Source organism: Mycteria americana, chromosome 2 (genome assembly GCF_035582795.1).
Source record: "Mycteria americana isolate JAX WOST 10 ecotype Jacksonville Zoo and Gardens chromosome 2, USCA_MyAme_1.0, whole genome shotgun sequence".
Classification (NCBI taxonomy): Eukaryota; Metazoa; Chordata; class Aves; order Ciconiiformes; family Ciconiidae; genus Mycteria; species Mycteria americana.
In genome coordinates, this window is record NC_134366.1 from 148,790,691 (window position 1) to 148,817,112 (window position 26,422).

Below are 26,422 nucleotides of genomic sequence, written 5' to 3' on the forward strand. Positions count from 1 at the left end.
CTTTTGTGAGAACTGTGAATACATAAAGTGCTTGGGGTACCTGTGAATATTTCATGTGAAAAAATTATACCTTTGAATTAAGCTAATTATAATTATGTTTTGTTCAGCTTTGTCCTGATACCCAAACTAAATTGAATGCAGCTTATGCATTTGGAACAACTTACCAACAAAGTGTAAGTAAGAGATAAAATGCTATTCTGAATTTTGAATTAAGTTGCTTTATATGTCATCAGTTATTCAGTGCATATTGAAGGACCTCTGGAGTTTAGCCATAAGCTGCAACATGGTCGTCTTTCTTGTGAAACTGCTTATTTTAGTTTCTGTATTATTGAGTGAAATAAATGTATTTTTTAAAAATTATTTAACTGTACATGACAAAACTTGTTTGCTACATAGGATAACCAAAATAAATTGAACTGGCATTTGTATTAGTGAGGCTGCTGACTTATCAGTGGAAGAACACAATGCCTGAATTCTGACAGTCATATACTTTGCATTGTAACTTCTAATTTTCCTGCCTCCACCTTTGGCCAGGTTTCATATGGAAAGAAGGCATATGCAATCATGCCATGCCTGTATGTTGTCCCCATTAACTCTTTAATGCATTCCCTGATTTCAGTGAATTCAATAAAGAGATTGAAGGCAAGTTTTAATCGAACAGATGACTCATCAGAGGAAAGAGATTCTTTAGCTGTCTTAACTATGGGAAAAATTATTGGAGTTTTCACACCTTACTAAACACTAGGAAAGGGAGAGGGGATAGAGCACTTGAGCTTGCCTATACTTAGATGCTAAATTCAGTCAGCCACAGACATGGTTCTGCCAGCAAGAAAGCTTTATTAATATTTGCCACTTACATGTTAAATGGGGAGGTGGTGGTCTCTTTGGCGGGGGGGTGGAGAAATATCATATTTATTTTTATAAAACTCCATATGTGTGCACAGTATCTAATACCTATATACCCATTAATATTATTTATTAACTCGTCTACATTCAAAACCATTCCCCACATTATGTGTTGCAGTGTAAAAATATATAAACTCTGGCTGCTATTTGGGTGGTGTGAAAGTCTTGTAGTGTCATAGCTGTCAACGCTTTATTCCTTGAAAACTAAAGTGTTTACCAAATAACTTTGACAAATCTTTGTTAAATATTTTTACTCTTCCATATTGTTTACTGTTGTTTAATCCATATTTCAGTAGAATGGAAATTTATTTCCTATTTAGGATCATTGAACTGGTCGAGTATGGTCATTCTTTTTTTTGTACTTTTTAAAATCTTATGTATTTGATATATTGAGTCTGTAGAACCTGTTGCCTATTGTTAAGTTTTAACAACAGTTAATATTACTGGGTTTAAATACAAATACCAATAAATATTAACTTACTGAGTATTTCTAATGTAATTATTTTCATGGATTATATGCATCACTTTTTTTTTCCCTACAGCTTTGGAGAAAACATGGTGGGCATGTTAAATGAGTATTTAAAGACTGCACAGTTGTTCAGATGTGCAAAAAACTACCTACTTTCAAATTTCATTTCTTCACACAATCACAGAATGGTTGAAGTAGGCAGGGTCCTCTGCAGGTCATCTTGTCCAACCCCCTACTCAAGCAGGGCCATCTAGAGCAGGTTGCCCAGGACCATGTCCAGGAGGCTTTTGAATATCTCCAAGGAGCGAGACTCCACAACCTCCCTGGGCAACTTGTGCCAGTGCTTGGTCACCCTCACAGTGAAAAAGTGTTTCCTGATGCTCAGAGGGAACCCCCTATTTCAGTTTGTGCCCATTGTCTCTGGTCCTGTCACTGGGCACCACTGAAAAGAGCCTGGCTCTGTCTTGTACACCTCCCTTCAGATATTTGTACACATTGGTAAGATCCTCCCTGAGCCTTCTCATCTCCAGGCAGAACAGTCCTAGTTCTCTCAGCCTTTCCTCAGAGGAGAGATGCTCTAGTCCCTTCGTCATCTTAGTGGCCTGCACTGGACTACATCAAGTAGCTCCATTTCTCTCTTGTACTGGTGAGCCCAGAAGCAGGCATAGTACTCCATGACTTCAGCATTTATGTTTCTTGACTTTAGTGTTTATGCTGTTTTAAATTTTATGTCTGTGAAATTTGCTAGGATATTTTTTCCTAATCTGTTGAAAAATGTTAGCAGAGCTTCATTCTCCACATTAGCCATTCTAGTCAATGGCAGTCATTTCCAAGAGGTTTGTATGAAATCATTAGTACTTTGTAATTACTTGCAAATAGCTGGAATGCCTTGTCTTTTGCGAAGAAATGGGACAGATTCCACAATAATTTTGTAGGGGAAGAATCCACAACTTGATAAAATCATTAAATGGCTAAAGTGATCTTTTTATTTTAACGTTTTTTTCTTGTAGTGCAAAATTTCAGTTTCCAAGATTTTATTGGATTTTGCTAATCCAATTTTTTATGACCTATTCCTTGAATATAATGGTGACAATGGACAACAATATCTTTGGGCTGTGCCAGTTTTAAACTTGAATCTTCAATACAGTGAAATGTTTGTTAATCAAGGTAAGACTGTCATAGTAACATTCCTATGAATTTAAATAATCTGAATAACTTCAAATAGAAAGAATGTGTATTAATTACTATTACTGAGTTGTTTTTAAAGATACCACAGCCCACCATAACTTGTTTCTGTTTTAAGTATTTAATATTCTGTGGGCAAGTTCTGACAGTGTAAAATGCAAGCTTTAGTTGCATACACTGGCCCAATCAATAATATGCACAAAGAAAGGAATCTGATTTCATTATGTATTTGTTTAAGTTGAAAATAAGTAATTTTACATCCTGAATACAGTTCTGTATATCATACAGTTTATGTATCGTTTCTAGTACATTTCATTCTTTTTGTGTTTAATTTTTTAAATATTATGCGACTGTCATGTTTTTTCAAAGGAAGTAATATGAACAACTGGCTTTTGACTCGTCGATTTTTTTTGGTGGATACACTAAGTGGAAAAGAGAATGACTTGGGAAAACTACCGAGAGTAATTCGAATTGCTAGCAAAATAACAATAAGGTGATTAATTGCATATAATATATAGTCCATAGAAAGTAAAGCCAATTTTGTTCAGTCTGCATTTTATTGTCTTAAAAGAAAGTTGTTTTATTATGTTGTTTCTAATATGTCCTGTGCTGCTTTTTCCATTGCATACTTGGAAATCGCAAGTGTTTCTATAGGGTGTTCTGATGAGTGAGTGAGAAAACATAACATTGACTTGTGGGGGTTAAAATTACTGTGATTACTTCCAGGTAAGATGGATCAGACTAAGTATGCATAATGCAAGTTAGCAGGCATTCAGTCACCTCTTAGAAGCAGGTGTCATCTGGAAAGACCTAAAAACTCCTCTGTTAATTCTTTTTCAATGTGTATGTTACTGACTATGCAAGGATGCTGCTTCATACTCCATATTCTTTTTTGCAGTATTTTTACAAAGTGTTGTCTATTCTGTTGTACAATCCAGAACAGGCCTGTAGTCATTTAACTGAAATTGTGAGACTGCCTGTTAGGGTCATTACTGATAGTTCGTCTCAACTGAAATATGTTTTGGAAGAACCTTTTTTTCTCCTTCTTTACGTAATGTCTTCCTCTGAGATGACTGTCTGAAATTTGAGATCTCCCTTTTCCTTCAGCTCTTCTTCATAACTTATTAGTTAAAAAGATTCCTGAATAGCATTAAGTACTGAGCCATACAAGTAATCATCTTGAAGATTAATTTAATGTACTAACTCCATTTGCTGAGAATTACATATTACATTATTTAAAAAAAAATACAAATTAGCTTATGTATGTTAGGAGAAACCCTTCCCACCCCCCTTGGAAAAAAGGATAATGCCAGAAATTCAAAATAAATACAGAAAAGGTCATTCTGTAATGTTTTGAGAAAAGTTACCTTTTGGAATTTACTTCAATTGCAGCTATCATAATGTGAGCAGTAGGTAAAGATTGATTCGGGTATTCTCTTACAAATAAGCGATCTTTCCCAGCTTTTTCTTTTTATATATTTGTGTACATGCCTTTGTACACTGGTTGCTTTTAAAATGTGAATTGCCATGTCATTGGGTTTGAAACTCACATTTTATTGATCAGGTTGTTCTGTTCATTTAGTATTTTCTTATTAGTACAAGTTTCAATCAATGCTTTCCAAGCAACTGATCCATCTTCTGTATTAAAAATAATACTCTGTTTGTATTTCTGCAGTATTCGTCTGGTATCCCATACTCAGAGAGGAACTATCTACCCTCCTCTACTTACTATTGCTTACACAGATGTGCTTGTCCAAAACCCTGAAACCCAGAGTGTGATGGTGAGATCTTTGTGCTGTCTTAACTGAACATATTTGTTAATTGTACTTTTAGTTCTGTTGGAATTCCAGTTGAGTGAACATTTTGGGGGGGGGTGTAAAAATCTAATAAGCAGTTTCTAGTTCTGCTCAGTTTTGGATTTGCAAGTTTTCACTAAAACTTAACTTTCACTTCAACTAAACTTCCACTAAAACTTTTAAAACGTAAAAGTTTTCTTTTTAATTTATCTTGAGTCTTTTTTAACTTAAAATACTTAGAATTTTACAATTGGTTGTATAATGCTAAATTAGGCTACAGTTATTAAAATTATACGCACAGAAAATAACAGGAAAAGTACTCTTTATGCAGTGCACTGAAAGCAGCAATTTATGCAAGAGATTGAATATTTTTGTTTAAAGCAATGCATTGAGAGGAGGTTGTTATGACACAGACATATCAGGTCACCTGTAGTTTAAGTTAAAATATTGGTAATATATCTAAAACACCCTTTAGTGTTTTGTCTGCTGTGTATTCTTTTACAGCACATCTCTAAGAATTAAAGTAAAATAATTAAAAAGTCTGTAGCCAGAAGGGTTGGAGACCAGTCTGGGGAATCTTCCTCTACTGAAAGCCACCACGTTCTGCTGTAGCAGATGCAGAAGGGGCATTTCCTACTTGCCCTTTTGCCTGCCACTATGGGCAGCAGCTCGGATGTCCCATTCCTGTGCCTTGTTTGCTTGTTAGATCACTCTGCTTTAAAAAGTGAAAATGTTGAGCTTAATATAGTAGAATAACCATTCCACTATTAAAAAAATTATAATATTAACATTTTCTCCTTATCAACCTTCAACAGTTCAGGCTTCCAGTACAGATAGACATCTAGCTAGAAATTTCTGGTGCCAGAACCATTCCTTGTGTTCCATATTAGCTGCATGAAAGGAAAGAAGAGACAGGGAATTAGAAAGATAGAAAAATGAGTCAGACACTTCTTCCCTGCCTAAATGATGTCTTTATTTAACCACAGAAACAGCACTGTTTTTAGAAAATAATTCATTCAAATGGTGATGGCAGGAACAATTGTTTTCAGTTTCTGTATTTTATGTTATACTATTTCACCCTTACATCTACATCTGATCTACTTAAGTGTTGTCCATTTTGGATATCTTGTTGCATTTAACAAATTTTATGCAAGTAACGAGATACATTGAATTTAATTCCAAGTCCTATATACACTGTGCTTCTAGTAACTGAGCATATTTAGACTTAAATCCAAGTGAGGTGATAGAATGAGCTCTGACAGGAACAAATGTTTTGGGAAGCCAAGGCGGGAGGAAGGAGGATTGGTTTTGGGGAGGTTTGTCCTTTTTTTTTAAACTGAATTAAAAATACTGTTCATTATCATACTTGTGTTAACTTAAGCCTTGCAGTGACAAAGATTCAGGCCAGAATGTTATAAAACCAGGACAAAAGTTTTGTCTTCCTTGTACAAATCTTTTAGACCAAAGCCAAAATAGGTCTTAGGTTACATAGATATTTAAACTAGAGGGAGCAATTTTGATGCTGCATGACAATTTTTATTTCATTCAAGCTGGGAAAAAAATCGGTGTCTGAGCTATGTAAGAGCTCACTTTGCTGTAATTGCATTAAAGTTACTTTTAATCAACACCGATAAAAGGAAAAGCATCAAACCTTTGGTGACTCCTTTCAGAAGGAAAAAAATTATGCACATTTGATAGGATTATAATTAGGTACAGCTTGCAGATAGCAGGCATCCTTCCCCAGCACTACTGTTGGTAAAATCTGCACTAAGTGTAGCAGAGCATATACTAGTACCAAGCCTAGTACTGTAGCACACCAGGTCAGATGTATACAGTAAAAGAAGGTATATGTTGTACTTGTATAGTAGCCCTAGATGGGAATTCCCACCAACTAAAAATGGGTAACTACCACTGTCTATAATGGTTGTAACATTTCAGAATTTCTATGCATATTTACTTTCTGTACCTTAATATTCAGGTGTCCTTCTCAGTCAATTATGAGATGAATCAGTCAGAGGCTCAGATTCAGACTGATGTAAGTTGTATTGCCCTTTAATTTGTCAATATAATGATTTACTTCTATTTTGTATTTTTTAAAAATATCTGCAAATAATTTTTCATTCTCTTCAGATCACGTTGGGCGTGTTGGGTGGGCTTGCAGTGTTATGGTCCCTTCTCAAGACTGCAGGCTGGAAGAGGCGTACAGGAAGCTCTGTAATTGACTTGCAGGTATAAATAGCTGGTAACCTAAAAAAGGACACATCTTCCTCTCTTTAAGGAGACCTTTGCTATCATTCCCTGTGATATAACTATAATGTTTCTTAAGGTAACTGAAATAATTTCTAGCCTAGCTGCATAGAACTGTGACCTGGAGTTAGGCTCACTTGAGGAAGTAGGTTTTTTGCATTTTTTTGGATTCTGATGTTGTCATTTAGGAAATATTTTTGCTAAAATAAAGCTATTTACAGAGCTATTCTGATCAATTGAATGGCCTTAGTTTTCAGATCAATTCTTCTTTGAACAAAGACTAGCATGTAGGAGTTTCAGATACTGAATATACCATAAGTGTATGACCATAGTAGAAAAATTTGTTTGAGGCTACTTTTCAGAGTTTCCTGTAGGGTGAGCTGCATAACATTTTATATGAATGTACATATGCATTACTTAATTAGTTTTACAGATCTCTACACTGTGTTTTTATAATTGCAGACAGTTTTGAAGTTCTTACTGTTTTATGCTGGAGACCTTGCCAATGTTTTCTTTGTCATCACAGTGGGCACAGGGATTTATTGGCTTGTGTTCTTCAAAGTAAGTGTTTTTCCAGATTTGGGTGTCATGAAAACCTATTAATATTCTATATATTTTTACACAAAAATTCATTTTCTTTATTTCTTTTTTCTTTCTTTTTTTTTTTTTTCCTTTCTGGTCAGACTATTGAGGCAAGTTCTATATCATATTCTGTTTTGTGTGCTTAAATTTTTGTGTTCACCTGTTTCTTTTCCTTAGGATTTGTTGTACTTGCAGTCTGCTCAATAGTCACTTAAAATATTTTACAAATTCAAAATGATTGCAATTCAATATTGATCTTTTTCTGCAAAATGTTATTCGCTCTTGAGTACTTAATATGTTGTTACATATGCCGTCCACACTGTTTCAATGTAACTTCTCAATTATAGGCTCAGCAGTTTGTCTCTGTCTTTTTACCACTTCCATCTCAAGAAGAAGATTTTGTCACATACATAGCATGTGCATTTAGTTTAAAGGTAAACATTTTTTTCCTCAGGCATTAAAGACATTTCAACATATGCTTCTGTATATTTTCAGTAGGCTTATTTTAAAACATCTTGTACAGTTCATTTTATTAATGTATAGATGTAAACAATTATTTTATTCTAAGAATTAAGTCATTTTTCCATAGACATTTATTTTGTGGAGCCTTTATAGGGAAACAAATGTCTAAGGAAGATGATCTATGGAAAATTATTCTTTCACGGATAAAGGTATAAAGAAACCCAAATAAAATAACACCATATCAAGAAAGCAAGTGCTTTCTTTTAAAGCAGAATATAAGCGCTGTCAGTTCCTGATAAAAAGAAGACAGGCTAAAATACTTATGTTCAAACACACTTGTAGAATTCAGAGATCGGTATTCTGTCTTCATGGGACATACAAGTATTTTATTAATTATGGGTATTATATTGAATTGGAATTCATAATACAGGTTAATACGTTATGGGAAAATAGTCGATTTTTTTGGAATTTGTTACTTTGCTGTATTTTCTTCATTATTTTGGACATCATCACATGATTTACCATAACGCCAAGCTTTTAAATTTTTAAAAAAATGTATCAAGAGTTGGTAACAAAGTTGCAGTCTCAAGTATAGTCAAGTATAATTTGTTATGTTTAATGAATGGCATGTGCAATGAGTGCATCTTTGTCTATATGCTGTTGCTGTCCTTACTTTTTGTATTTCTCCTTTTTCTTTCTTAGGCTCTGCAAGTCTTACAATTGTTGGTTTCACAACTTACTATAGATATTTTCTTTATCGACTGGGAAAGACCTAAGGGCAAAGTTCTTAAAGCAGTTGAAGGTAACTCAAACTATGCTTGTTTCTATAAACACCTTTGGTTAAATTCAGATATTACTCTCAAGTATTAAATTTCAGAGCTTTATTGTATGTATTCTTTTTAGGTGAAGGTGTTATTAAAAGTGCTGCTGCACCTGTGAGCATATGGAGGACATATTTTATAGCAAATGAATGGAATGAAATTCAGACAGTGAGGAAGATAAATCCCCTCTTTCAAGTGCTTGCAGTTCTTTTTTTCCTGGAGGTATTATTACTACAATTATTATTGTTATTGTTATTAATTTTTTATGATTCACAATCAGAGTGTAACATAAGGGTCTGGTTTTTTAATTCTTGCATTCTCTGTGGTAATAGTGGATGACCTTTAAGTTCACTTGAAACCATGTAACTTAGTAAAATAATTATTTTAATACATTTTTTAATTTATATGTATGTATGTGTAGGTCATTGCAATATTTCATTAGGAAGACTTAAAAAAAAAAACCAAAACCCAAGCTTTAGTTACCTCAGAGACCTTTGTTAGTTTTGTTTGGTTTTTTTTAAGGTGGTGAGTTACCCTAAATGGCTTAAGAGACTGATAAATCTGTGTACACACTCAGTTACTTATTTGCCTACTGGCTCCCTCCTGCCACAGTCTATAGCTTTATTTCTGGTTTCATATTTATCTGAACTGAGCTTCCTTCCTGCTAATTTGCTATAGTGACCTTTTATAAAGCAGGAAATGAAATGTGCCAGTTCTGTTCCTGATGGCATAACACAAGGCAGTATGCCTTTAGTTACAGCTTAAGGATATGTGAGAAATTGTGCTTTAGCTTTTCAAAAACATTTGGGTTGTTTCTTCTGTAGTTTGGTAAGTACTTTTATTTTGGGAAGTATTCTTAAAGCATGTACCATATAGTTGTTTATGTGAGGTTGTTTGACATATTTTAATATTTTTATTCATTTTTATATGTCTGTTTTTAAATTTCCTATTTTTCTTTTAAATTGTATACAGTAAAAACCACCAAACTTTCCTCATTCACTACATCGGTATTTTTGCTGTTGGTAAATACTGGCCAGGAACAACTTCTGTGCCATGTTTCAAGGAAGGAATGGCAGAAAAGAGAGCACGTATTCCCAAAACTACCTGGTCCCCTCAGGTTATTCTTCACAGGCTCCTGGTATTACTAGAAGGGAGAGGCTACTCTTAGTAGAGAGTGATTAACATCTTGCTCTATAATTCCTGCTCTGAGTTTCTCTCTGGAGAATCCCTTTCTTGCCACTGATGGTGGAGGAAGTTGTGAAAGATACCTAAATAGGCTAAAATTGGTGTTTGTGAAAACCTCAGCTAATCTTTATAACTTTCATTGTCATGCTGGAGTTTGGAATGTAGTTTCCCTAGAAGTATAACGCACGGGGTAGATATGGCAATCAGCTGCTTACTACAAGGGGGAACTTCTGTATTGCTCAAAACCTGTTTTCTTGGGTTACCAATTTTGATAAAGTGACTGTTCAGTTCTCATTAATCATGGTGCCAGCCTGTACAGTAGTAGAAAACAAGGCAGGAAATTATTAGTTGGAGGAAGTTGGAAAGTGTCTCCCTCCCCTCAGGCCTCACGTCTGGCACCAAAGCAGTCACTTGGTTGGCACTGGTCACCGTGGCAGTGTTGACTACGTGGCTAGTGCAGATAGCACTCTGGCAGCAAAAATGAGCTTTTCAATATTTTACTGGGTCTGGCTGGAATGGAGTTAATTTTCTTCATAGCAGCCCATAGGGTGCTGTGTTTTGGATTTGTGGCTAAAACAGGGCTGATAACACACAAATGTTTTGGCTATTGCTGAACAGCATTTGCACAACGTCAAGGCCCCCAGCGAGTAGGCTGGGGCTGCGCAAGAAGCTGGGAGGAGAACACAACCAGGACAGCTGACCCCAACTGACCAAAGGGATATTCCATACCATATACCATCATGCTCAGCAATAAAAATGGAGGGAAGGGATTTTCTGGGGACTGGCTGGGCATTGGTCTACTTGTCGGAGGTAGTTAAGTGATTGCCTTTGCATCACTTGTCATGGTTTTTTTTTTTCACCTTCTTTTTCCCTTTTCTTTGCTTATTAAACTGTCATTATCTTGACCCACAAGTCTTACTGCTTTTGTTTTTCCTGTTCCCCGTCCCGCTGTGGTGGGGGTCAACCCACCCCAAAAATGTTTCTGGTGCAGCTTCAGTTCTGAATGATTTTTCACAAAATTTTCACCTCTTAAGTGTTTCAAGACATAGTGTTTCTCTCATCTTTTTTATTTGGGAACTTTTTCTAGATTGTTTAAAATAGATTCAGCCGTAAAGACAGTGGAGGGAAATATATTTCTGTTCAATAAAAACAGATAAAAAAATTGTTTTAACACTGGAATATATAGGACCAAAAAGCTGAAATTTGGCAGAAATAATATCCCTATGCAGTCTGACAGTAGAATCTTTTGGAGTTTTTCAGTAAAAATCCATGTTGACTTGTCATGAGATTTAGGTGCATATATTTTTGAATTTATGTATCAACACATATACATACAGTTTATGTTTTTAATTATGTTTCTCAGTAAAAACACTGGATCACACAATTGGGCTCTATCATAGTGAACATGGTACTACTCCCAGGACCATTTTTCATAATTTTTTCTTCTTACTTCCTGTTATGATGGAAACAACAGGGTCATAATTAATACTATTCATTGCCTCATGTTGTTATATTGACCTTCTTATCTCTTCAGGCAGTGGGATTTTCAAACCTGGCTTTAATGGATTCTTCTTCCAGTCTTACAAGAAGCAGTGAGAGTTACATAGCTCCTTGGAGCCGCATTTTAAGATTTGGTGTGTCTTCTGCACTCTGGCTAGCCATTGCCTTCTTACAGGTATGTGTTAATACATGTCGTGCTGAACTATCATTTTCAGGATGGTTCTTGGAAGCTGGAATATATCACTAGGCCACCCATACTACGTATCATAGCGTTGGGTACATTCTTAACTGTTTTGCTTGATTTAGACTTTTAGCTGCTTTAGCATAGTACACCTTTAGAACTCAAAATTAATCTTCTGAGCTATGAGACATTTTACTTTGTAGTCAGAATTTTAATCCTCTCAAAGATGTGAATTTATGCAACTACTTTGTTTTGTTTTAAACAACTTTGAAGCATCTCCAAGTTCAAAATAAAAAGCGGGTTATCACTACAATTTACTTCTTAGAGGAAGGATGTCAATCCCATTTCATAGAGTCCAATGCAATGGTGACCACTACAGAAGTCTGTAATTTGTGGGTGTTAAACTGTGAAGATAATTGCTTAATAAAGTCAAATCTGATGAGCTAATAAAAGAATATTTTGTTAATTTATTTCAGATTATATTTTTTTCTGTGTTTTATGAAAGATTTGTTGAAGATAAGATACGCCAATTTGTTGATTTGTGTTGCATGAGCAATGTAAGTATTTCTTTGTCTCATTTGTACAGTGGCATTTTTAATAGAATAATATATACGATAGTTTTAAGAATATTAAATAATATTTATTCATTTAATTTAATCAGAGATTACTAGCTAACAGCCAAAGTCAATGTTTCTTTCAGCTCACTTTATTGGTGCAATCTACAAGAAGATTTCAGTTAAACTTTAATTGGAAAAAGATTCTGGAATCATAGGTATCAATATATTCTCCTAGACATGTGATTTTTAGGTTGTTTTTTGAAGGTTACATATGCTTATACAGAATTAAAAAGTAACAAATTGTGACAGAAATTAGGTGTGGAACCATTTGCTGCCATTCTTTCTACTGGTTTGTATTTTAGTACTTTTGTCTTAGAGACACAGTTGCCTTGGTTTTATTTAACATGTTTATGTTCAGTTTCTGCTCCTATCTTGTGGTTGTCCCTCAACCACTGAACTTCATGGTTGTCCCTCCTGGACAATTACCACCTTTTTCATGCATTTTCACTTACTCACATCTGAACTACTTCCCTTTCTTTAGTTTAAATATGCGTCTTGAAGCTTTGTACTGCAGGAATTCCTTTTTAACCGAAGAAGAGTGCAGTCAGAACAGGTTGGATTAGCTCATTTGGCCAGAACTTTTTAAAAATATAGAGATTAACCCCTTTTATCAACCTTTCCAGCCTTGGTTATTCCTCTTCCATGAAAAACCCATGTAGTGTGTGGGTTGTAGAGAGAGTTAATTTTGGTTTTTATGTGATATATAAGCATTATATCATACTGAATGAAATTGTATTAAATACAGTCTCCTAGGAGCTCAACTGGAATCATGCATATATATTATGTATGACAGAAATAACTTTTGAATCAAAATAAAAGCTAATAACTTTGCTTTAAATTTTTGGCTCGGTGGAATTAAGTAGTGATCCTTGCTGTTGATAAACTAAACTTGAAGCTGGTGTGTGTATCTAGTTAAACATAGATAAAAATAATCACTAAAAGAGTTATTAAATATTTTTCTGCCATATTTATTTTGGTACCTGCCTATTTTGTGTTTGTAGAAGGGCTGGTCTTGCTGATCTCCACTGTGAATTCAAAAGTTCAAAAATAAAATTATAATGTTTAATTAAAGTATTCTTCTCTTCCCCCATCTCTTTTAGATTTCAGTGTTTCTCTTGTCACACAGCTGCTTTGGTTATTACATCCACGGTCGCTCTGTGCATGGACATGCAGATACCAATATGGAAGAAATGAATATGAACCTAAAGAGAGAAGCAGTAAGTAAAAGTAGTGAAGTTTACACCTGCTCTAATTATTTGTTTTATAAGAATCCCCCACACCTTTGCATTATGGATCTGCACTTGTGCATTACATTGCACCAAGTTATGATACTTAAAAGATACCAGCTGTTGGTGAGCTCATGGCCACATTCAAAAAGATGCGTACCAAGAAGCTTTCATAAAGAGACAAATCTGAAAAACTCCTAATAAAGAGACATCTGCTTTTCCAATAAATTCTTTTATTCCATCTCTTCTCCTCTGGTGATATAACCTATTCTTTACAGAAACTAATTTGAATGAGTATTTTTTCTAGTTTGTCGTATGTTGTATCTTTGCTGCAAGATCAGGCAAATGTAAAATGTTTAATACAAGATTGGAGCACTTTGCACTAAATTTCTTGACATCTTGCATCTTTGTAGGGACAAGTAGGAAGAAACTACCACAGACAAAGGATATTGCTATTTCAATGATAAGTGGACAGGAAAAACATAACCATCTGAAAATTAAATCTCAAACATTGAAATGTAGAGGAATCTCTTTAATAATACTTTTGACTTGTGTGTTCCTATAATTTTTTCCTAATTGCTTATTTTAATATAATTTTGGAAAAAGCAGTTTTTTCCCTACGGACATGTCAAATTTTCTATTTTCTTGGGGTTTTTGAGATTTACTAAATGTGACCTGAAAAATGTATGGAAAAAGTCAGGAATCCAAGGCACAAAAAACACAGGACAAGTATAGAATAAATGATAAACATAAAAGAAAGGGCTTCAGAATGAATGTCAAAAGATGTATTAGAAGGTAATGAACTGAATGCAGGTGAAAAGAGGAATATGTCTTTGTGACAGCAGGGGTCAGGATTTCATGTCCTAAGAAAATCTTGCTATAATAGAACCAAGAGTGCAGTGGGTTCAAATATTTAGAGATATTAAGTACTATATGTACATGAAAGAGAGTAAATGAAAAGCTTTTGACTTTTTGGGGTATATGAATGACATTAATAAAGTTAATTTACAATTGCTTTAATTGTATAGGAAAATCTGTGTAGTCAGAGAGGTTTGTTACCGAACACAGATGGCCAGACATTTCAGATTTCCATTTCAAGAAGAATGCGACTGCACTATGACAGGATTCATGAAACCCTAACAAGAGTAAGTGAGATATTTGTATTCTGTAAATGTTATTTAAAATATGTCATTTTTCTGCTGAAGTCATGGTCATGTTATATTTCAGAAACGTGGTCCTGCTAGGCTTTTGGACTCATCTGCAAATACTTTCGAACAAAGCACAAGGGCGTACAACACCATGAACAAATTCCTCAGTTCTTTTATTGATCACGTATGTATACCAACATTACTATATTAAGGAAAATATAATTATAGTAAGTAGAGATTAAAAATTGTAAATCTGAAAGACTGTAATTTCTCTTTAAACATATGTACTTAAGGACTTGTTAAAGACTTTATGACAACTGGAATAGTGCTTCATTCAAAAAAAAATATTGGAGTACTGTCCAACAGTGCAGCCTGCTCTTAAAAATGACAAATCCTTTTTTGTTATGTACTTATTTTTGTCTTGAAATAGACCAGTGCTTGTTTTCATTCATAAAGATCTAAGTTACTTTACTTTACTTTGTAACAAGTACTTTGTCTTTGAAATCATAAAACAAGAAGTATTGTTTTTCCTTTTCCTGTAGGTTCATAAAGAAATGGATTATATTGTTAAAGATAAGTTGCTGCTTGAACGGATTCTTGGCATGGAGTTCATGGAACCAATAGAGAAAAGTATTTTTTACAATGGTAAAAAGATTTGTGACTTGGTATTTGTACTATTATAAGTATGTAGGTTCCTGTGTAGATTTCTTTCCCAGGATTTACAATCTCAAGTGGACTTCACAGCAGGAGAGGTCATTAAATGACTGCGTGTGAGGGAGGTATTTAAGAGATGTTCTTCAGGTTACAGAAATCCTATTTATAATTTGTCATTCGACTGTAATGTTTTTTCTTTTAGGAAACTGAAAGGATACTGTGTAGAGATGTGCGCATGTTTACGAAGTGCTCCTTTGACTTGCTATCTAGATCCAAATCCACTTTGTAAATGCAAAGAAGACCCACAATATTTAAATAGCTCCATGCTATTTTTTTTTATACAGAACCAAATTTCTTATGAAACAACTAAAAGTGCAGATAGGCAATTTCTTTAAAGAGGATATTGATCACAGTGAGGATGTTTTAGTGGAATACTTGATGTTAATACACCACTCATCTTTGCAGAATCCACTAAGTAATTTGGTTTCTTGAATGTTTTATTTTGAAGCTTTTTAAGCATTGCCAGTACCTATAGCAAAAGTGAGTATTCCAGCAGAAACAGGGATGACACCAGTTCTGATTCTGGTCCCTGGAGCTATGCAAAATCAGTCAGACTTGGGTCCTCCAATGCATTATCCTGAATCCCAAGCCCGTGCTAAACCTAGCCATAAGTATTTCCAAGTGACCAGTACATGTGTTAAAAATAGATTTAGTGAAAGTTCTTGACCATATCTCAACCTTCAACCTAGTTTCCTAAAACTGAATCGCTGGAAGATTGATGCTGTGAAACACTAAGTTTCTAAAAACCTTAACCTATTCATAATTACTGCCAGGTGACCAATACCTGCATCACTGGAATCCTCATCCAGTGTTAGGTCCTCCACTTCCTCCACTTCCCAGGTTCTGAAACCCTGAGTCCTGGTCTCCTCCTATTAACAGATGTGGTCTGGGGACCAGTATCCACACTGCAATGAAATATGAGCTGTGCACTTAGGCCTGATACCAGTCTGCTTCCTCAGTCCCTGAGCTGTACAGAATCCATCAAAAATTATCTTTGAAAACCTTAGTTCAGACCCTGATTCTATCCCTAACCATAAATATGGCCATCATCTGCACGAAAACTAAACATTAACTAGTGATTCAAGATGATGCAAGCCCTCATTTTGAGTCCCTCAAGTACTTGGCTCTCCGGCCTCACTGTTTAGAAACTCTAAACCTTATCAGAACTGTAACCCAATCCATAGATATTACCAGATGACCATTATACATCCTAAATATGTCATTATTCTTATATAATAGCAATCCGCAGATTACATCACTGAGCTGTGCAGAACTTTTCCTGCTCTATGACACTGGGGCTGCAAAAGCTGAAGCCTAATTTGAATCTCAAATCTTGCTATATAATCAGGAATGCCACACATGCTTTCAAACTAGCCGTGGTTGTAGTCTGATATTTTTCCTCAGTCTAGATGTCTGAGCTACACCTAATTCATTAAAGGCTTGGGCTCTTCTCCCCTGTCATGGTGAAGCACTATCTATAGTAATAAATGTTGCCAGATAGCCAGTATCTGCCTTAAAACTATAACTAGCACTTTCTTCAGCCTCAGTCTGTGATTCCACACCTTGCAGTATCAGTCATTCCAAAAGCCTATTCTAAACCGCAGGTCTACTCAGCCATAAATATTGTCAGGTATGCAATGTCTGAGTTAGAATTAAACGTATAAGCATGATGTGATGTCTCCAAATTGTGCAGTATTCAACAAAGGTTTGGTCTTTTGAATGCCATTGTTTCAAAGTTCACAATCATAAGCAGTGATATATTGTTTGATGGTTTAGACTGCCATGGTTCCCAGAAGTTTAGATACAAATCAGGATTTCATGACAGTAGGACATATACAATTTGTAATGAAAATACACTGTTTCCAATAAAACTTGCATTAGACATTTTTCTGAAAAAGTAGAAAGAGGGAAAAGAATCTATTTTCTGTAATTGTTTATTTTAAGTGTCCTTTTCTCTTTTGAAAGTGGTGCTTTTTGATAAAATAAAGAAGTGGATAAGTGGTCTAGACTATTTTGGCTATGAAAAAGGTATAAAAGAGGTATAAAGCTTAAAAGACCTATTTTCTGGGAAACTGTTAGCCAATGAACAAAGATAATGTTAAGCTCTGAACCTCCTCCTAAGTAAGGCTTTAAGCCTAGTTTTTATTATTTTGTTGAGCTGGGGCCAGAGTTAACACTTGCTTAAAATTTCAGCGACAAGGAATTTACATGTGCTTCTTGTTCAAAGCAGCCTTTTTTAAACAGTCTGATTGAGGTTTCAGGAATGAATAAAGTTGCGTGTGGCACGTCAGCTTTTCCTATTGTGTTCTGCTAGTATTAAGCCATTTTATAAGTGAAAAGGTTTGTATTACTTTGCTTAAATAGAATGCCATAACTAGCTCTTATGATGCCATAGAATGCCATAACTAGCTCTTGCTCTGACTTTCCTTTTTCTTATCAGCTTTCTCAGCGTGGACTGATGAACTCCACAAACTTGCACTTCACAGAAACAATCATTTTTCGAAAAATATTTTCTTTCTGTAGATGAAGGACACTCTTTCAGTGATGTCCTCTATTACGGCAATGAGACAACACTGCTCATCTTTGATATCCTGTTTTTCTCCATTGTGGATCTGGCTTCCCAAAGTTTTGTTTTAGCCGCTATTCTAACATATTTGCAACAAGAGGTAAATTTTAATTTAAGAACAAAGTAATATTTAAAAAATGTGAGTTAGTATGGAAGTTTATATGGTTAACTAGATAATTAAAGCAGTAAGTTAGCAGTTTGTGGTGACAGAAGATTATACTGAGAGCTTATAAAATAGTTCTTTAATTTTTTTGCCAAATAGGCTTGTGAGAAATTAATTTTATTCACATGCCTGTCATGAATAAAGAGGCTACAAATAACTTCCAATACAAAACACAAATATCTGTTGAAATGAATCACGCTATTATATTTCAGGGTGGAAAGATATTGGAAAATATTTCAAAAATGCTAAAGGGAGTTAAGCACCTAATTCAGTCATGTTATTTATGATTTAAAGACAATATGAAGTTATTATTTTATGTTAGGTACTGAAACATACTGGTTTAAGTATTTCTTTGTTAACACATTTTTTCTGAAATGTTCTTAGATATTTAGGTTTATTCGTAATACACTTGGGCAGAAGAATTTGGCATCCAAAACCTTGGTGGATGAAAGATTTCTCATTTAATTACAAAGATGAAAAACTTGGTTGAGGAGTTAGTCATGGAAATTATGTCCACGATCAAAGCATCTCTGACCTACAGATTAATTGTAGTGCACTTTTCAATAATAATAATAATGTAATGGTTTTGAAATTTATCGGTTTTTATATTGTGTGCTATTAAGCTTTATTTTTGTGTATTTACAAATATTTTTTAATTTGTGAACACTAAGCCATAGGCCGTTAAAAGGAAACATGCATGAGAATAAGACAGAAGTAAACTTACTATTGTCATTATTAGAATAAGATAAAAAGTATTTAATGGCTTTTGCTAGGACCACTCACTTTGAGGAAAAAATTTGAGCATTCCAGTTGGCAGGAGAGGTTGTAAACTCTTAAGTTTTCTGAAAATCCCTGAAATCTTATTCTCTTTGTTTTGGTAATTTATTTTGAGGTATAATGTTTAGCAAACATATTTCCAGTTTTATGCAGCACAGGACTTGTTCTGAATTAAATTAATATTTCAAGAGGACTGTTTAAAGATCACTTATTTACAGCAACTCCAACTTGAAATTTTAACTTTTCTTTATTGTGTCATAGTATTGTATGTTTTTGTCTCTTGAAGTTTATCATTGTTTTTCTTGGGTGTGGACTAGACATGACAAAGTTTCCTTGTGTTTGAGACACAGTAGTGTTACAGCAATGCAGAAGAACAGGCAGAGGAGAGGTTTACAGGTATTCGGTGTTTGTTCCTGATCTGTCATCTGATGTGAGATGCTCAGGAAAATACAGTAATTCTTCTGTGCTGTTTCCACACAAGTGAAATAGAAGCAATTGTTCTTATCTTTTTAGAAGTGTTTTCACAGGTGCCTATATATGCTTATGTACCTCTCTCTGTCTAATTTTATGGCTTTATTATCTTCAGATATAACACAAAGACCATAATCATTTTACTGTCATCGTATTTTTGGAATTTAGACAAGTTAATAATTATTCAAGTGCCACTTATTAAGTGTTAAGGGAGATTACGAATGGCCTTCAAAACACCTTAAAGTGAGGTGTCTACCTCCCATTTGTATCTCTGAAAAGTCACCCTACTTTTTTCAAATTATGTTTTTCAGTAAATGATTAAACATGAATAATGTTTTCTGGTTTTATAGCTGTTACTTGTCTTTAGATGATTCAACAGGGGATTTTCACCAGCAAAAACACCATAAAAATCTGAGTGAAGCTTAGTATCCTTATTCCAAAACAGGGACTGAGGACATGATTCGTTGGACCTAGCAGATTTTCAATGCAGACATGCTTATCTGAGTTGAAGCAGCATTGTATTTCAGGTGTTTCTTGGCTTCATAAAGAGGAACATGTTCTCATGTTGATACCATATCTTATCATATTATATCATGATATTAAACTTAGGGCAACATGGACATAAATCTCAGGGTCCTGTTGCTCTAATGCATTTGCATTTGGTGTTGCAAAACCTCTGTAGCTTGCTAGTCCAATATAGTTGCTATTAACTGATAGAATGTCTGCCAGTAAGGGGGTAACAAGGTAGATAACTGAAGAGTTGATTTTCAGTGAGACATCCATTTATTAATATGCAGTTTAGCATGGGTATTTCCATGTCATGCTTTCCTTACTTCGGTCTGTTTCAGTGCACAATTCTTAGTTTGTTGGTGCACACTATGCCTCAAAAAAGGTTTGAATACAAAACTTCCTACAGAGTGAAACGTCCACTATGAATAAAATTAAGTTTGTTACCTTTATAGTGAATGTAGTAATTAAAGTGCCCATTAGGTTCTATATCTGTTAAAACAGCCAAAAATCTTATTTCCACTGAGTACCATGACTGGATGACTTCAGTAGTTGTGAGGTTGCTGTCATATTGCCTGTCAGTGGTGTACCAAGTACCAAACCTGTCAACTAGGCTAAGGAGCCATCTGAAAAATGGTCTGCAGTAGGACATTTGCAAGGCAAAGTTAGGCTTGCATGATGCAAGCACAGCTTAACTAAACAACTAAACTTTCCAGGTCTTGCAAGTCCTACTGAAATATCAAGGTACAAGAGGAAATAGAATCTTTCTCGCGTGACCATATTTATTCAAGAGGACTGATGTGACTAAAGGGGTGTAGATAGTTGCTGTGATCCATAAGTGAGCAAGTATGACCCTAATGAATTGCCCTAATACAGCTCTTCCCTTACTGTCACTTTCCAGCAATGTAAGTGTGCATCATTGTCAATGGTAACAGGCACAAGCTTTTTATCTGTGCAGATTCTGATGATGTGTCCATAGTCATGAAGTTACTCTAGGGAACAGAACCGCACTTCAAACATACCTCCTCCAGAATGGTCTGATTTATGACCGACTTCAGTCCGAATAACTCAAAAGTAGTAACCAGACCTGGGCAAACCAGGGAATGTCTGCAGGCAAAATGAAGATGTGATTGTGCCATCTGTAGACACAGCCGTGTAGTTTTAATTTAGTTAGTCCGGTATCAGCAGAAATGGAGACATTTCAGCATGTGGGCTCTCACTCTGTACCCTATTCTCAATGCTTTTGCTAACCAGGTACACCTTTCTGTGCAAAAATCGTGCTTTGAGTTTGCTTTAGATATGCCTTTAATTATCTGCTGCTCAGAAGGGCATGCAAAAGCTTTAATGACCTTGCAGTTTGCAAGAGTTACTGCTAACGGCAACTCTTGTTACAGATAAATGATAAATGAATCTAAAAATGTTCTGTCAAAACAGTTCAGTCACTTGGCCCCCTCTTTCTCCTCAGTGCACACACTACTCTGTTGTGTTTTATTTTTCCAGGTCATTTCTCTAAAGTGTTAATATAGCTAACATAGGCACTCTACATGATTTAGGAAATAATTACAGGAGTCAAAAGCTCCAGGAATTCACAGAAGCTTTTCTTCATTCTTGCTGTCCAGTGAACACTTGAAACGGGTTGACTGCGCTTTGTTCTCTTATTGTTTGATATTTGTTCAAGAAATTGCTCTTGTGATTGTATTTCCAACTTAATGTTTCTCCTTTTTTGAAATGAATATGCAGCTACAATGTGTTGTTCATGTGATGAGTTTCTTTCAAGTTTCTAAATGTTTTATTTAATCCCATGGCATTTCAAACTCCCCTATCTGTCTCTCTGAGCAATAAAAAAATTTTCAAGGACTGGAGGGTTTTTTGTGCTTGTGAAATCAGTTGACCCAAGCCTACAACACGCCGTTCCTTCCGTGAACATGAGAGGTTTCAGATAAGGGCAGGAGGCTGCTAGTGGCTCTGCAGTCCACAGAAGCTCTGTCAGGACTAAGAAAGGGATTTTGCAGTTGGTGTGGCAATGGAGGGCTTCGGTTTTGGGTAATCACAACTAATGGAATGAGATCCATTAGTATCTTAGGACTATCTTAGGGGCTAGATGCCAAAACAGTCAATTCTGCAAATAATTATAACTCACATATACAGACAAGGTACAGTAATTTCAATAATATGTTTAAAATTGACAGGTTTCATTTACTGTTGAGGACTTGATTGATTTGTATTTTACTGCAGCATTCATTTTAATGGTAGGTGTGTGACTGAGGTAAGTCGTACCAGAGGTGAGAAGTGCAACTGGCACGAGGCTCAAAATTTCATCCCGCCCAGCAGATTGCTGCGGCGTAAGCAGCACGGCGATGCCATCCAAGCCGAGCTCGTGGGGTTTTCTGTTTGCTGTCAGTCTGAAAGGGAGCGCGTGAGCAGTCGGTGACCAGGGGAGTGCGACACTGTGATATACTCCCATGAAAATCACGAGTAAACTGGCACGGTGGAAGGAGGTAACTATCAAACATCTCAAAGCTGGTCTCCCTCAACAACTTCTGCTTTCCCCTACATCTCCTTTTCTCTAGCCAGGCTCCCCGTATCACACGCTTTTCTTCTGTACCTTTCACACGAGCACTGATCCCCTGTCCCTCTCTCCTGTGCCTCAAGCCGGTGCCTCCCGGTGGTGCCTGCCACAGCCTCCTCCTTTGCCCCGCACCTGCAGACCCTGCCCCTGCCGTCCTGCCCGCGGGTCTGGCAGCAGGGCTGCGCGCTGCCTGTCCCGCTTCTCCGGCAAAGGAGGGGAAGGCAGCCTGGCTGGCCAGAGGCGGAGGGAAGGTGGCCTTTGCAGGAGAATGCTGCCAAGCTGGGCAGCGATGAGCGGCGTGCCGAGGTGTGCCTCAGGGTAGCAGCACGGGTTCTTTGGTGAGAAGAATGAAAATCCAAACGTAGCATTAGAAATCACTTTAAAAGTGTGAAGCCCCGACTAAAAGGAAGAATAAATGAAACCAAGACACCTCCAAACAAACTGCTCTTTGAGCAGTGGCTTCCTCCCGCTTTGCCTCCTTTGTTGTCTACGTACCATCTCCACCCCCGTGCTCCCAGCTTCCTCGTGTGACTCTTGCCACGCCACAGCAGACAGCCGACGCCTGCCACAGCGGGCTTGCAAAAACCACCGTCCTCGCTGGCCCGCCGCCGGCTGCCCGAGGGAGCGGGCTGTGGGTGCCAGCCCGCAGGCAGGACGGCCCGGCCGCTGCCAGCCTCCGTGGGCAGGAGCGGGCGGTTGCGTGCTCCGGCGCCCGTGGGGAGGACGTGGATCCACAGCTCAGGCTGGGGAGCGCGGAGCCTGAGGGACGTTCCCCAGAAACCCCGCGGGAGACGGATTTGCACCTCTGTAAGATGAACGTTTCCATCTTATCCTGGTAGAGCTTCAGTAAGCCTTGATGGTCCAGAGCCCTGCCTCTCTGTATCCCTCTCTGACCCAGACTGCTTTACCAACCTACTGGTGCTCACAGCAGGAGTAGATGTAAGCCTGGCAGCTGGGGAGAGGTGGGGCAGCCCCTGGGGTTAATCAGGAAATAATCGATGTTCACCTGTGGAACAGCTCTGAGGCTCGGAGGGTCTGCAGAAGTCAGGAGGCAGCACCGCATTAGCTGGCATTGAGAATTTTCCTTTAAATGTTCAGAATTGTTCTTTTTTTAATCTGTGAAAGCTGAGCCCACATCAGACAATCTCCTCACAACCTGTGGTGTTTATGGTACGAAAAGCAGAGGCTATATCTAAGCAGAGAGAAGGAAACAAATTTGTCATAGCACAAAAGCACTTATGCCTAGAAAACACACAACAATTAAGAGACAGATCTAGATGGTTTCTTTTTTTTTTTCTTTGCACAAGTGCCTGCTATTACAGCAGTTATCGAATCTCCATGTTACAGCTCTGTGCATCAGGGTGTCAGAAAGGCTCACGCAGTATGGAAGAAACAGAAATGAAAAAAACAACCTGTAACCCCATGGTCTCCGTGACCTTTTCACTGTGGTTTACAACTGCGGGAAAATAATCCCCTTCAAACCATGCAAAAAACAAGTCTCCGGTTCTTCCTGCAAATGCTGAACGGAGATATTTGCTTTTGGCTTTGCCTGATCCCTGGGACAAGAAGAGTTGCACCGACCTCCCTCCCAAGCAAACAGCTCGGTATCTCCTGGAGCCTGACCTAATCCCCTTTCCCATCCGTGCCCCACCGGAGGCAGCTGAGCTGGGACGAACGGATTTTGCTCCTTCCCGTGCCCGTGGTTTCCCCTGAATCCTTTGCACGTGCCGTGCGTGGAGCTGCTGGGGCACCGTGGGGGCCAGCACCTCCCTCCTTGGCTTCTCGGAGGACGGATCCAGGAGCTGGCTTGGGGCACAGCCCCCGGCTGCTGCCCTGCCTGCTGGCCCTTCCCCTCACCTCTTCGTTTCCAGGTTCACCTGGGCCTGCAGAGAGCCAAGCCCATGGAAATCTTGGCAAGGGGATGCCAGAGTTATGCTGATATCTTTATGTTTAATAACAGCTGTGCTGAGAGCTCAGTATTTATTACATTATCCTGGAAGGTCAGAGCCGAGATGATGCCAGGAGAGGGACTTTTCAAGTGTTCATTACTCCTAAAAGTGTGCGGTCAGAAATCCATTTCTGTTTGTTTCACAGTTTGAGAAAAAGTGCACTTTCTCCTGGAAAGGAAAAGCCTGCATTTCCTATTTTCAGCATTTTCTTTTTTCTTTTTTTGTAATGGATGTAAAGATCTGAGCCTCACCATTGGAAACACCAGAGTCGCTCATCTGTGCCTTGTATGCAGTAGTTCTCTTTACAAACACTGAAAAATATTACCGCATGGTCAATCTGCTGTCGAGATTGCTGTGCAGAGGTGAGTTGTGTCATGAGACACCCGACCTCAGTGCAGAACTTGCTGAGACTCCAGGTTCCCCCTGCAGCGTCCCAAACCCGCAGGGACAGGGAGACCTCCCTCTCCGTAGGGATGGGGACAAAGCCTGACAAATTCCTCCGTGTGGACATGATTACAGTTCCCCCCAAAAAACAGGAAAGAGAGAGAATATGGTTGCACAGTTTGCGCAGGCAGCTGCAGCTCTCATTCCTGACTAACACCGATCTTATTGCATGTTGTTTCCCTTAGATGGCATCTGCCTTTGCATTTGCAGAGCACCCAGCAATATGCTGTTTGGAAGGCAAAATACTGAATTCCTTTGAAGGCTGGAGATGCTGTGATGGGTCCCAGGGCTTTGTGAGCATGGCGAAGGGGAAGAGCTGGATCTGAGACCTGTGGATCAGGACCATCTGGTCTGGCAACAGAAACAGCAGGAGCCCACAGCCATGCTGCCTGGTTTGCAGCCACGGATGTGCAGCTGCGACACCCCTGTTATACAGGTTGGTGTAATGGAGGGTTGGCTGCTCTCAGAGGAGAAGTTTTGCTTCCTCACCCCAAGTACTGCGAGCAAACCGCAATTTCCTCAACCTCTTTTGCTGTTTAGAGCTAGCACTGCTCCCCAGTGGCTTCTTTCTGACAGAATGAATAAATGCAGGGCGATGCTTCGATGACACACTTCTTGGAAATAATAACAGTCCTTGCCCATACTCACCAGATGTCAAGCCAGAAGAGACCACGAGGTAATGGAGCCTCTCTTGCAGGTGCCACCCGCTGCTCTCGGCTCCTCCGACCCAGCCCTCCCGACTCCCCATCGTTTGTCATCGAGGGCGAGGGCTGCAGCCTCAGCAACCATAACCAGGGAAGGGCTGGGACTCTTAAAGATGCAATTAAGTAGCAGACACATTTAAATGTCTCTAGACAGAGGAACAGAAAGGAGTTGATCCCCTCTGGGGAATAGCTTTTGTTTCCTGAGGCTTTTAGTTTTCTCAGCTTCCCCTTTCTCTCCAGCGCTGCTCAGTTGCAGCTGCTTTAACTGGGAGAGCTTGAAATGGGTGCTGCAGGTGAAAGCAGCAGTTAGAGATCTGGGAAGTCATTGTCATGCAACCGGTAGTTATAAAAGCTGTACTGGAAACAACAGTGTATAATTAGAGGAGGTGGATGTTTCCACATTCTGTGCCGGTGTATGTGCTGGAGTGCAAAATCCTAGCTGCTTTTCACACCCCTTGTCAGTCTCTTAGCTCAAGGACTGTATGATAGGAGTCTGCGAGGAGAGCGAGCCAGCTCTGCGGGTGCATGCGCTCCGTAATAAACACCCCTAGAAATCAGCTCACGGCTGGGAACGAGCCCTGACCCTAACATCGTCTGTGCAGCGGCGCTGAAATGGATCTAAATGGGCGAGCGGCTCGGAGGGTTGCTGGTAAGCAAGGAGCCCTGGCAGGGTTTGCTGCCCCGCAGGGCCAGGACAATGCTGGTGGCACCAGGTGAGGAGAGGAACAAGCGGAGGAGCCAGGCCTGGGAAGAGGCACCCGGGGCGGCGGGGCCCAGCCTGGCCCAGAGGCACCAGAGCGAAGCACGGCATCAGCTCAGGCCCACCAGCTCTTGGGGCTGCTTCTCCGCATCGCGCAGGAAATACGCGGCAGACCGTTCTCACGCGCTCCTTCTCTGCAGCCCCTCTGCCGCGAGAAGAGCGTGCGGTAAAAGCGAGTGCTGAACGCGCGGAACCGCTGCGATCCCTGGCTGTCTGCAATCTGCCCGCCCGATGCGCACTGAGCCGGGACGAGAGTGAGGGACCCAAAGCCGATGCAGCAGGGACACTCACCCTGTGATGGCACCTTCTCACATGGTTTTGTATTCAGACCTTACCCAAGAATCACCAGACAGATTCCCTTATCCCAGCAAATACGGCATTTCTTGAGAACGGTGCCTACAGTCCTGGATGTTGCCATCTTCAGGGTTTTCCCTGTGTGACAAAGGCTCAGCAGACCCACGGTGCATACGTGA

At 38.4% G+C, this 26,422-nt stretch overlaps 1 protein-coding gene across 2 annotated transcripts in view; it reads left to right on the forward strand.

Annotated features, from left to right (window-relative positions):
* TMEM67 (transmembrane protein 67) overlaps positions 1–21,372 on the forward strand; it is a 35,977-nt gene extending 14,605 nt beyond the window's left edge. For both annotated transcript variants that reach the window (XM_075494933.1, XM_075494932.1), the window contains exons 11-28: positions 108–173; positions 2,386–2,542; positions 2,930–3,053; positions 4,236–4,341; positions 6,335–6,391; positions 6,487–6,585; positions 7,066–7,164; positions 7,533–7,619; positions 8,350–8,449; positions 8,551–8,690; positions 11,188–11,328; positions 11,811–11,891; positions 13,052–13,168; positions 14,206–14,322; positions 14,405–14,509; positions 14,868–14,970; positions 17,563–17,705; positions 18,153–21,372. In XM_075494933.1, the coding sequence (XP_075351048.1) occupies positions 108–173; positions 2,386–2,542; positions 2,930–3,053; positions 4,236–4,341; positions 6,335–6,391; positions 6,487–6,585; positions 7,066–7,164; positions 7,533–7,619; positions 8,350–8,449; positions 8,551–8,690; positions 11,188–11,328; positions 11,811–11,891; positions 13,052–13,168; positions 14,206–14,322; positions 14,405–14,509; positions 14,868–14,970; positions 17,563–17,705; positions 18,153–18,233 (1,923 nt within the window). In that variant the 3' untranslated portion in view covers positions 18,234–21,372. The remainder of the gene's footprint in view (positions 1–107; positions 174–2,385; positions 2,543–2,929; positions 3,054–4,235; positions 4,342–6,334; positions 6,392–6,486; positions 6,586–7,065; positions 7,165–7,532; positions 7,620–8,349; positions 8,450–8,550; positions 8,691–11,187; positions 11,329–11,810; positions 11,892–13,051; positions 13,169–14,205; positions 14,323–14,404; positions 14,510–14,867; positions 14,971–17,562; positions 17,706–18,152) is intronic.
* The last annotated feature ends 5,050 nt before the right edge of the window (positions 21,373–26,422 follow it).